The 13,261-nt window shown below is 42.8% G+C and overlaps 1 protein-coding gene across 1 annotated transcript; it reads left to right on the forward strand.

Annotated features, from left to right (window-relative positions):
• Window positions 1-2,812: 2,812 nt before the first annotated feature.
• Window positions 2,813-5,626, forward strand: LOC124309434 (uncharacterized). The gene is made up of 2 exons (XM_046773096.1): window positions 2,813-3,894; window positions 3,982-5,626. The coding sequence occupies exons 1-2, from the start codon at window positions 2,813-2,815 to the stop codon at window positions 5,624-5,626; spliced, it is 2,727 nt and encodes a 908-aa protein (XP_046629052.1).
• The last annotated feature ends 7,635 nt before the right edge of the window (window positions 5,627-13,261 follow it).

Genomic DNA, 13,261 nt, shown 5'->3' on the forward strand with positions numbered 1-13,261 from the left:
AATGATTATCCATACAACTTATTAGATAAAATTATGACATTCCTACTCCGTTCCATACTTGAAAGAGATAACAACAACGAGGATAATCATACTGATAACAATAATTTAAGTAGTTTCGTGTTGATTCCTTATGTTTTAGGATTATTTAAGTCGTTAAATAAAATTTTTAAGAAATATAATATTAAATTCGTTGGAAATAACTTAAATAATTTGCGGTCAGTTCTCGATTCGGACTAATCTGCGTTACCCAGAGATAAATATTCACATTTGGTGTACGAAATTCCATGTCAAAATTGTAACAAGCCATACATCAGTCAGACTAGTCGATTACTTTCCGTTAGATTAAATGAACACAAGAACAACATCAAAGAGTCTTGTCATGGAGCCTAGAGTTAAGGAGCCCGAATACTGTACTATAGATGTGGACTCTGAAGCGACGAAAAAGATATATATGCTGTGGTGGCGCTGATGTCGTTAGTATAGGATGACAGATAAGGACTGAGAAAAAAAGAAAGGAGCGTATTGCAGATGATTGCAGATAGTGCGGTTATATTACACCGGGTAGGATACGACATAAGTGTGCAAATTTCAACTCTTGACGAAGAATAACGAGACTATTGTTATCTATGATATTAGCGCCTGCTTTATTAGGCGTTTACGATTATTTGAATACTCCTCAATTCATGGCATCACCAATGCCATACTTCATATCCTATACTGACAACACAAGCGCGCTTGTGGCTGAATTTCGAACTACAACCAACACATATCTTTTTTGTCGATTTCGGGGTACAAATGTATCATGATTTTCCTATGCCGTTCGGCCTCCTTACCTCTAGTCTCCATGAGTCTGATGATCACCATACTGCCCTAACTAAACATATGGTACAATTTAATCACCAATTTGATTATGACAATGTTAAAATTTTCCACGAAGAACCTCAATATTGTAACAGACTGATTTTAAAAATGTGCAATATTGTAAGTCACACCGATTCTTTTAACCAAGACAAGATGTGAAGAATTTGAGTGACACCTATGCAAAATTAATTACCGACGCTAGTCTCTAGGATAAGTTACCGACTGTGTTGACAATTAGTCTAATTTAAGTGAGAGTTTCTGTTCTTGTTTATCGATTCGTTTCCTCCTTACCTTCTCCTACTTGCCTCTGTGGAGGCCGCGTACGAACGCCACCGTTAATCTAAATTTTGCAAATCTAAATATCCTCATTGTTACAGATAGAGAAGTGGGAATTAAGATGAAAAAGAAAAGGGAAAAATTTCCGGTTCCTTAAAATATGATTAACGCATCTAGTCCACGGTCAAACCTCTTCTCTCAATGTAAATAGGTCAATATGATCAGAATTAGGTTATATTGTAGAAAAAATGTGTTTATCACGATTAGCTTATCGGGTCAAGCGATTCAAATATCGTTATGCGATATTATATTTTTGGTTTTCTTCTTTGTTCAAGGTATTATTATGTTAAAAATTTCGCGTGTGTGAGTTCTGTCCAAGGGCCCTCGTCCATTATGTAAATTTAAAATGTAAAACAACTTAAAGCGAAGAAAGAAACAGAAATTTTCACCGGAAGGATATCTTCCTTTGTGGTTTTTTTTTTTTTTTTGGTCAGTTGGAAATTTGTACTAGGTCTGTTTACATCGTTATGCTATAACTGGCATGTTCTGTAACGAGTAGGAAAATTCATTAAATTTTTTCTTCCCTTGTAATACATGCAATAAACTTGTCCTGAAGATGACCCACATCCTAGGGTTGAAACGTTGATCAATAATTTCGATGTTTTAATAAGATGACCTACATATCTAAGAAATTTCTTTACATCATACGGAAGGTCGAGAACTGATTTACTCAATTTTTCATACTATACCCGTGGTATTATATGCCTGCCTCGATGCACAAACTTTTACTCCATGGCCCAACTATCCGAAGATGCTTGAGAAGCTCGAAACATAGACATCAAAAGTACTTGAGAAAATATGTCATGAATATCTTCGAGATCTCCTTCGTACATTTCAAGTGTACGTAAATTACTCCAGAAAACAATGTGCACTTCACCTGTGAAAGCTATTGTTATGGCAAAGTATCGCTTCAACGCCAAAATTCGCCGATTCTATTCTACCACACTTATTTTGTTTTGCTTTTTCTATCCTCATGTTTATTACGATACGTTTGCGTGTGCTTCGCCCAGCAATGGAGCTGTCGCGATGACCACGTTTTGTCCGAACCTATATCTCAATCGAGGAACATGTATTAATAAATGAAGCATTATTTTACGTGTCGAGTATTCAGTTATGATTTGTTGCAACATTCCCAAGCATCCCTTCACTTCTCCCTCGCGTCATTCTCGAATTAAGAGTTCGCAGTTTTTCTCTAAACATATTCTGGTCCTTCGAGCCGGATTCGAGAGGGCGCGCGCATTGGAAGGATCTTGGAAGATTGCATTTTCGGTTCGGTCTCGCATAGAAATCGCAACAGCGGAAAAGGCGCGGTTCTGAAAAGTGAAGTGCATCGTAAGCGCCAAGAACTCAATCCTCCCCATTTTTCTTTGGTTCGTTTCGGTTTACGCGTGTCTGTATACTCCAATCAGTGTCTGCCGGAGAAAACCGGGAAAGAGGAAACAGAATCGGACGTTTGAACTATTGAACAGTGCAAAGTGTTGTATAAATTAAAACTGTAACGAATATTCTAGTGATAGTTACTTGTGCTACCTCATCGCTGCCGGATTCTCAGCATTGTCAACACTCGAGACTACAGTCAAGGTAACATTCCGCGAAAGAGATTCCAGCAAAAACGATGCCCGTCACGGCGAGTTCACTAATCGCAACACAACACGATTTGTTTGGGTATATAAGTCGAGCTGTCATAAATCTCGAGAAGCTCGAGTCGAAGAAGCGAATACCCATACACTGTCAAACACGAATAGAGGCTCTTGAAAACAATTGGAAAAAATTCCAAACAGCTCACGAACAGCTGACAACGATCGAGCCCGAAAAAAGGGCAGAGCTTCCGTACTTTTCAGATGATCTCTATGCTACATGCGAGGAAGCATTTCTCACTAATAAGGCAGACATGCTCGTGATTATCAAATCGTGGAGAGGCCCGGAGCCCCTTGCTCACGACGGAGCGCCGGGGAATGCCCTTACTTCCCGACAACTGCCGCGTATAAATTTACCGAAATTTTCCGGGTCGTGTAATGAATGGACAGAATTTCACGATTTATTCCAAGTAATGGTCGGTCAGAATCAGGACATTTCCAATGTGGAAAAACTGCAGTATTTAAAAATGAGCCTGACAGGAGACGCGTCCTTGCTCTTAAAAAATATTTCCGTCGCTGGGGACAACTTTGGGCGCGCCTGGGAAACTCTTGTTAATCGGTACCAAAATAAACGCGTTCTGATCGACGCCCATCTCGCGATATTATTCTCGACGCGCCGTGTAAATAACGAGTCAGCTGTCGACTTAAAGCAGCTTTTGAACGACACAAAAGACGCTCTCGGGGCGCTTAAATCCCTCGGTAGTCCAATTGAATATTGGGATCATATTCTCGTGTACATGACAGCGCGAAAACTAGACTCCGAGTCACTCAAGGCGTGGGAAATTAACATCGGAGCACAAACAGACCCCGCGTCATTCGATGACCTCGAACAATTCCTGTTCAGCCGTGTTCGTGCTCTGGAAGCCGTCGATCGAGTATCGACCTCTCCTAAGGCGCATTCTAACCCAATCGCCAAAATCAATCCTCAACGCAGCGCGAAAGTACATCAAACAAATATCAACCGAGCGAACGAGAACGAATCAAAACAGTCCACGGCCGTACCCTCAGGGCTAAATTGTGCCTTATGCACAAAGTCGCATTATATTTCAACGTGTCCCGAGTATCGCAACAAAACACCGGATTAGCAGCGCAAGCTTCTCGTACAGCGAAATCTGTGTTTCAATTGTCTCGGGGCGCACCAATTCAGAAACTGTCGGACAGCAAAGCGGTGTCAAGTGTGCACTGGCCCACATCACACCACGATACATCGTTCGAAAGCCGTGGAGCAACGAGCTCCCGGTTTCAGCGCCACGTCGCCATCGGAAACACCTGAGCCTAGCAAACAAACTAACGGTGCGGCGATCCCGGGTCGCGATGATCAGCCTAGCACCTCCGTCTCTACAAACGTTGCACTTACAAGTACGATCCAATACAAACCAGTACTGCTTGCAACCGCGCTCGTGAAGGTCACCTCTCGTGCCGGGGAAGAACTCATAATTAGAGCGTTACTCGATCAAGCATCGGAGGTCTCATTTGTCACAGAATCACTCGCCCAACGCTTAGCATTGCCAAGAATGAATACCTCGCTGCCTATACGCGGAATCGGTGGCAAGCGCACCGTCAATGCGCGCGGACTCGTCAATCTCAATATCCAGTCTCGCGTCAGAACGTTTTCGCTTCCCGTAAGTGCATACATACTTGCAAAACTAACGTCTTACGTTCCCCCTTGTCGAGTACTCAAAAATAACTGGCGTCATCTAGAAAATCTAGAACTTGCCGATCCAGACTCTATAGCCTATAGCGTGATTCTCGAGGAAGGATTACCTAAAGGAGATCAACAAAGCTCCATAGCTCAGCAAACCGCCCTTGGCTGGATCCTATCGGGTTCAATTCCGTCACAGGACCCCCCTCAAGAAAGGGGGTCGGCATACGGATTTCAATGTTCCGTAGATCATGAACTCCTCAGCCTTCTTCAACGTTTCTGGCTTCAAGAAGAAACAACCTCAAATAGCGAAACTTTACTCTCCGAAGAAGACTCGCAATGCGAGCAGCATTTTGTCGAGACTCACTCTCGTTCACCGGAAGGCCGGTACATCGTACGTATTCCTCTTAAACAACCCCCAGACAATCCTGGGGATTCTCGGAGATCTGCGCTCTTCGCGTTATCGCGTCAAGAAAAACAATTCGAGGCAGATCCGGCAAGAAAAACCGCCTATTCAGACTTTCTCGCGGAGTACGAGAATCTTGGACACATGACTCTAGTGCCTAATCCAGACCAAGCTTCGGGACGCGTTTTTTATCTACCGCATCATGCAGTGGTGCGTGACAACAGTACAACTACGAAAATTCGAGTCGTTTTTAATGGATCTGCCCTTACGACACGCAAAATCTCAATCAACAGCTTACAGTACGCTGGAGCCAAGCTTCAGAATGATCTCGCAGATGTAATCACTCGATGGCATCGATACGCGTATGTTTTCACAGCAGACATCGAGAAGATGTACCGTCAAATCGAAGTACATCCCGACGACTGGGATCTGCAGCGAATTCTATGGAGAAAAAATCCACAGGATCCTGTATCAACATATCAACTGTGCACGGTAACTTATGGACTTAAAAGCGCCCCGTATCTGGCCTTACGCGTACTCCGACAGCTCGCAGCTGACGAAAAATCCCGATTTTCCCTCGCAGTGAACATCATCGAACGAGAAATCTACGTCGACGACGTTCTATCAGGAGCCGACGACCTTGAAGGAGCAACAGAAAAAATTCGCCAAATCAACGAGTGCCTCGCCAGTGGCTGCTTCAACTCACAAAAATGGACCTCAAATTGCGAGGAATTACTCGAATAGATACCGCAAGAAAAGAGGGACATATCGCAGCTCGTTTCCATTGAAGATAACTAATCCAGTGCGAGCGCTCGGGCTCCTATGGCATGCAAATTCCGATTCCTTCAAATTCTCCTCGCCTCGTCAGCAACAACAGTCTCAACCCACTAAACGTAATGTTCTCTCACGAGTTGCTCAGATCTTTGACCCTCTCGGTTGGATCGCCCCAGTTGTCGTTCGTGGAAAAATTTTCATTCAAGAGCTGTGGTCAGCTGGTCTAAATTGGGACGATCCACTTCCCAAAATTCTTGCAACTCGCTGGAGAATCTATGAAGAAGAACTCAAGGATATTGCTCTTATCTCGGTGCCACGTTATTTCGGTAGTCGAGCAAACCTTGCAGCGTCGCAGTCCGTCGAACTGCATGGTTTTTCAGACGCATCACAAAGTGCCTTGAGTGCAGTAGTTTTTCTTCGCCTGCTTACGGAAAGCAACGACATCCGAGTATCACTTGTTGCGGCGAAAACAAGGGTAGCCCCGTTAAAAAAAGTTACAATTCCGCGGCTGGAACTATCTGCAGCCGTGCTGCTAGTTCGGCTCGTCTCGCACCTTCGAAAAGTACTCGAACTCGAAAACGCCACGATTCACCTCTGGACGGATTCCACCGTTGCGCTGGCTTACATCAGTGGAGATCCGTCTCGTTGGACGGAATATGTCCGCAACCGCGTTAATGAAATTCGAGAAATTGACCAATCTCAATGGCACCATGTCTCGGGCAAGGAAAATCCAGCCGATTGCGCGTCAAGAGGCATTAACCCGCGGCAGTTACAAGAAGACAGCCTCTGGTGGAATGGGCCCGTTTGGTTGTCACAGCATATATCATCGTGGCCCTCATTGCATCCACCAGTCCATCCAGAGGTCGCCCTTGAGCTCCGCAAATTACACGCACACATTGTCAACACCGACGATCGCACCATCATATGGGACCTCGTACAACGCTATTCCAGCCTTACAAAGCTCTTACACGTTTCCGCTTGGTGTTTCCGAGCATCTCGAAAATTTCTACAGAGGCAGGACGCCCCCAGCAGAGAGAATCCTCTCACGCCGGCCGAACTTGAGCATGCGCGTCTTTTTTGGGTCAGGGCGACCCAGTCAGCGTATTTTAACGCAGAGATACAACTTCTCTCAGAAGAAAAACAACTTCCGCGATCCAACCGTCTTCTGCGACTGGCCCCGTTTGTCGACTCCAACGGTTTGCTGCGAGTTGGCGGCCGTCTTCACAACTCTCCATGCAACTATGACGAAAAGCACCCATTAATACTACCGCAAGAAGCTTCCCTTACTACACTTGTCATAGACCAAGCTCATCGAAAAACTCTCCATGGGGGTACTCAAGTTACCCTCGTCACACTCCGAAGCCAATACTGGGTAGTTGGAGGCCGCGTACCAGTCCGTAGCTTCATACGACGATGCATTACGTGTATACGGAATCGCGCAATGCTCGGGTATCAACTGATGGGGCAATTACCGCCCTCGCAATTCAGTCAAGTGCGCCCGTTCATCAACTCCGGAGTTGATTACGCCGGTCCGATCTTCTTACGGACATTTCGTGGTCGCGGTGCCAGAACGTACAAAGGATACATAGTCGTCTTTGTTTGCTTCTCGACTTCCGCAATTCATTTAGAAATGGCTACAGATTACTCCTCAGAGGGATTCATAGCAGCATACAAGAGGTTCACGAGCCGCCGAGGGATTTGCGAAACCTTAACGAGTGACTGCGAGACAAACCTCGTCGGCGCAGACGCAGAATTGCGAAGACTCTTCCACGCAACGTCCAAATAATTCTCTACTATCGCTACCTCTCTCGCAAGCGATGGAACTTTATGGAAATTCAACCCCCCTTCTGCCCCTCATTTTGGGGGAAAGTGGGAAGCCGCCGTAAAATCCGTAAAATTTCATCTCAAAAGAGTCATTGGCGACTCACGACTCTCGTACGAAGAGTACGCTACGCTACTCGCACAGATAGAGGGAGTTTTGAACTCTCGCCCGCTTTGTGCACTTTCAGACGACCCATCAGACCTTTATGCGCTCACTCCGGGACATTTTCTGATTGGTTCCGCTCTTAATGCCATCCCGGAACCATCTCTCGGCCATCTTCCAACCTCTCGGCTATCCCGATGGCAGTTGTTGAGACAAATGCTGGAGCATTTTTGCTCCCGTTGGAGTTCGGAATATTTGCAACAGATGCAACTGCGTGCAAAATGGCATTACCGCACGAACGCATTGAAAATTAATTCTCTCGTTCTCATCAAGGATGAGCGATATCCACCAACCAAATGGACCCTTGGCCGAGTCGTCGAACTGCACCCCGGAAAAGATGGTCTTGTTCGCGTTGTGAGTGTCCGTACTCAGCATTCGACGTATAAACGACCAATCGTCAAGCTATGCCTTATACAGAGTCCTGACACTGACAAACCGAAGGACACTCCTGCGGACTAATCGATACTCTGCCAGTTCTACATCATTATCAATCTTACTCAAGCTTGTCAAGGCGGGCGGAATGTTATGGCAAAGTATCGCTTCAACGCCAAAATTCGCCGATTCTATTCTACCACACTCATTTTATTTGCTTTTTCTATCCTCATGTTTATTACGATACGTTTGCGTGTGCTTCGCCCAGCAACGAAGCTGTCGCGATGACCACGTTTTGTCCGAACCTATATCTCAATCGAGGAACATGTATTAATAAATGAAGCATTATTTTACGTGTCGAGTATTCAGTTATAATTTGTTGCAACATTCCCAAGCATCCCGTCACTTCTCCCTCGCGTCATTCTCGAATTAAGAGTTCGCAGTTTTTCTCTAAACAGCTATAGAATCGTTAATCCCATCTACAACAAGTCGATCTACTGCATAAAATTGTTCTAAATATGACCATTCTAAAGAGGAAATTTCATCCCACTATTATATTTTGCAATATCTGTTGGATGAAGTTTTTGCTAAAACAGTAAATGCTTTTTGCATGTCTGTACATACATTTTTTTCGTTTCTTTGAAGAGCTAAAATCGATATAGTCGAACCTGGTCAAAGTTCAAATTCACCCGCTGAGTGTCATCTCAGGTAGAGACACACTCGTATTTGATCTATTGGTACGCCGGCTGCGGTCACGAGATCGCCGAGCAGTCACCGACTCGTTCACATTCCGCAACCCGAGTACAACAGTGCTACGGTTTCTCCATTCATTATCCCACGCCACGAATGGACACTTTGAAGGAGCAAAAATTAAGAAGCAGATTGGGCGTGTGAGTGAATACATCAAATTTCTGAAGGTGTGTGAGTGAAGCAATGGAATATACAAAATAGAGGTATTATTCTTTACAATTAACACCGTCATTTTCAAAAACCTTTCCGACTTCCTTCAAGAATTTTGCCCGCTCCAATTGTCGGAGAATCTCGACCTAACGACACAACCTGGTGCCGCAATAGGCCGAGAGCCTGGTTGGCCACGTGGCCATGGTAAGATAGCAACGATAAAATAATCTTCCTGGCGCCCAATATCCGAATATACGTAGTTATAATTTGGATAATTCAGTGACGTAAAACCCATTTGTCTGGATTTACGGATTAGCTTTTGACAAAGTGTTGACAAACGAATTTTTCATAATTCACTCTGTTCCAGATCTTCTGTTTTTTGATTTTAAGCCACATCATATGAGTTATTTTTTTGATGAATAACATTTGGATGAATATAAATCTTGCGTTCCTAATCACTGATCTCAAAAACCCCCGTATATCTATTATCTCTAAAATCTGGCATCATTCTATGCAATATATCTATCAAATAAGGTCCGCCATTTTGTTTGCAGTATATTTTATTTTGAATTCGCTATCAGCGACATCGAGAACTCTTTTAATGAAGACTCTGCTTGCATCGAAGTTCATCTGAGGTTTATTTCCCTTTTTCGGGATCTTGTTGCATTAGCCCAGGCAACGAAGGTCGAATTTCAGTAAATAAAAATAATGAATACGAAAGTTTTGAAATTTGGTGAAAATGTTTATTAGGGCTCATTTTTGAACATGTCAAAAGTCCTGACCAATTAAAGGTCCGCAATCGCCGCCATCTTGGAAAAAGGGTGCTCTTTTATGGTTTTTGGTCTATAACTCTATATTTATTTACTTTATCGAAAAAGTTGTAGTGATCAAAATTTGAAAACATTTAATTCTCTACAAAAAAAGTTGAATTCAGTTTTTTCATGAAACCAACATTTACCGAGTAAATGGACGACGAACTTGAAGCAGATCGCAGAATTACTTTAAACAACCAATCTACGCACAGATTCAGAATGACAACAGTGCGCCCTGTATAAATATCGATAGTTTCGGATCAGGTATACTACTGTTACACCCTGTCAAGTCTTGTATAGTCGTATGTTTTTGTAAAGTATTTAACGGATAGCTCAGGCATACGAACACTGAAATATTGTAATACTGGAACGCACGCTCCAATGCGACCAATGGGGAAAAAACATCGCCGATAAAGATAAAAGAGAGTCGGGAATTTCTATCTTCGACTAACACTCATGGAGGGATGGGTAACGACAGAGATGCGCTGCCGGGAATTTCTATCGCTCTCTCACCAATGAGACCCAATATTTCCGTCCTTTCCACAGATGGTGAACCGTGCCTGCGCTCAAAAGTCTGTGAAAGGGATGGAAATATTGGGTCTCATTGGTAAGAGAGCGATAGAAATTCCCGGCAGCGCATCTCTGTCGTTACCCATCCCTCCACGAGTGTTAGAAAAAGATAGAAATTTTGGCTCTCTGCTATCTTTGTCAGTGATTTTTTCTCCCCATTGGTCGCGTTGAAGCGACCATTCCAGTATTACTATATTTCAGTGCGTACGAACTTCTTCATAATATAATGCCCACCAAGGACGGTGTTTGACGGTTGTATACCTGCTCGGGTCGGGCGAGGGGGAAAGGGGGGCTGTATAGGGTCCGACCGATAGCTGTTTAGTTCTGGAATTCAATAGGACGTACTTTGTTACGTTGGCTGGAAGTGAGAAGTGCGATGAAAATACTTGTAGTGGCGATATTGTGGACGTAAATAAAAGGGACTTATTGATTTTAAAAAAGCTAGTGTGGAAAGGAAGGATAATAAACACTTAGTGCTTGAAGGTGTAAGAACTGTGACAGTTCATGTCGTTTGTCGAAAGAAATGTACGCGACCGCATAGTATAAGAGCTGCACTCGCAAAAAAAGATCTTACCGATGCTACAACGTCATCTTGTAGCCCGGAGTTTACTGAAAGTTTGCGATCACCTTTGCCTTTATTTGATTTTAAAGGAAAATATTTTTATTGCGCGGAGAATATTGATGATACATTCTATGGCAAAGAAAAAAAGCAGGCTATCGCTAAACGTAGAAAAGTTTATAACTTTCGCAGTAAGGCTTTGAAGGAAAGAGTGATAAAAGTGCCGAACAAAAGAAACGACAAATGGGGAGACGAAGTGAAGCATCGTGTCATAAATACTGTTGATTTAGTTGCTTTCGATGCTATATACCACCAATCCTGCTTTGTTTCATTTTTTTTTTTCATACCACGGCAACCGGGACAAAACGTGGACGTCCTGAGGTCGAAGATGTTACAACGGCTACAAAAAAGATTTCTTCGTACCTTGATGATCACAAGGATTGTCAAGTATCACTATCCGAGTTGATGTCCCAGTGTACAGAATATGTTCCCAATGAATTAACTGTAAAGAGTAGGTTGAAACAAAAATATAGGGACGGAATTATAATCACGCAAAATCAGTAAAGGGTTCCTATCGTTTGTTTCCGTGACACGGAAATGAAAATATTGACAGATTCCAGGTGTAAATAAAAAAAAAAAAAAAAAACTGACAAGCGTGAGGAACGACTTCGAATAGTTCAAACCGCAGCAGCTATTATAAAAGAAGACATTTAATCAAAAGTCTATGAGACTTCTGCTTATCCGTCAAGTGATGATTTTTTTAGTAACGCGAGTACTGACATTCCGGAAACTCTGAGAGCCATGTTGTAGACCATGTTGTCGTTCATAAAAAAGATAAAAATAATATAAATACCAACAGGAAATGTCTTGCCATAGCTCACGCTGTTATTTCAGCCGTAAAACCACGTTCTTTTTTTTATCGTTTTTGCAAATAAGTCTCGCCGTATTTTTATACAGGAAATATGGAAGTAAAAATTTGGTTACTCTCGTCTCGAATTTGGGCTTCTGCTCTTCATATCACGATGCTCAAATATTTATAACATCAGAAATTTATCATCCTGTACCGAAGTTACTTCCAGGAGCATTTTGTCAATTTGTTTTTGACAGTGCCGACTTCAACGTTTCAACAATTGACGGTTTGAATACCTTCCATAGCATGGAGGGCATCAAGTGTGTAACACCTACAATATCACTTATTACTGGACAAGCGATGATAAAATTAACAAAGCTTCTATCTACGAAGGAAATTGGAGAACTCGGTGTTATTCCACTGCAAACTTTTGAAAATGTGGGAGGAAATTGTTTGAAAAACATCACGATTGAGGATCCATCTGGTCTGAGACCTTTAAAAGAAGTGCCGTCTCCTCAATTGCATGACATTTTATGGATGTGCGGAAAATTTCTGGATATCCCCTTTATTCCTGAATGGAAAAGATTCATACATAGTGTGTCGCAAAACTTTCCCTATAAAGTAAATAAAGTAATTCCGCTTCCGTTTTTTACTTTTCGACCGAGCAATTACGATACCGTTTTTACGGTACTCAACTATGCTGCCGAAGATTATCACAGATTGAAACAGTGAGCTTGTTTCATAACTTTTGATCAACCTCTTTATATGAAAGCTTGTAAAATTTTTGCTGCATCCTCAAAGGACTCGTGCTTTGCCTAATATTGCGGTAAGGCTTGGTGGATTTCATCTTTTATCATCCCATCTTGGTTGCATCGGGTATACAATAATGGCAGGAAGTGGATTAAAAGAATTGTTAAGGAGAATTTATGCTCCAAACTCTGCAGAAAAAATTATGCAGGGCCATGCTCATGCTAGAGTCATCCGGGCTCATTTATTAATTCAGACAGCATTGGCGAAAATAATTTTTGAGAATCTGGGTAGCACGATTGAAAAGCAAGAATGTCTCAGGCCCGTATTCATAGTCAGGTCTCAAGGCGGTGCTTAAGACCGTCTTGGCGAAAATCGTCTTGTTCGTTCAAGACCGCCTTGAGATGCTATGTATTCATAGTCGGAAAACAAGACGGTCTTCGCCAAGAAGTTGGTCTCAAGCGCTAGCTTATTTCATTGAAGACCGTCTTGGCGAAGACTGAGCTTGAGACGGTCTTATCCGACGTTTGGTTATGTTCGGAATATTTCCAATGTATCCCCCAATAAGATTCTTAAATTTTATTTCTCAGCCTATGCAAGATATTCGTATAGGCATGCAGCTCTTGAGTATTTTTATAGTTTATGAACACAACAACGTCTTTACCTGTATTACCGATGTTTGACAGATCCGTACCCATTTCTAACCTTGTTTCAAAAACTTGAAGTTTACGGTGTGTGGAGTTTGAGGTTTATAATATTTCATGGCTCCAACAGGCAAAAGCGGCAAGCATTACACTGTGGTTGATAAAAA

This window comes from Neodiprion virginianus, chromosome 7 (assembly GCF_021901495.1).
Source record: "Neodiprion virginianus isolate iyNeoVirg1 chromosome 7, iyNeoVirg1.1, whole genome shotgun sequence".
Lineage (NCBI taxonomy): Eukaryota > Metazoa > Arthropoda > Insecta > Hymenoptera > Diprionidae > Neodiprion > Neodiprion virginianus.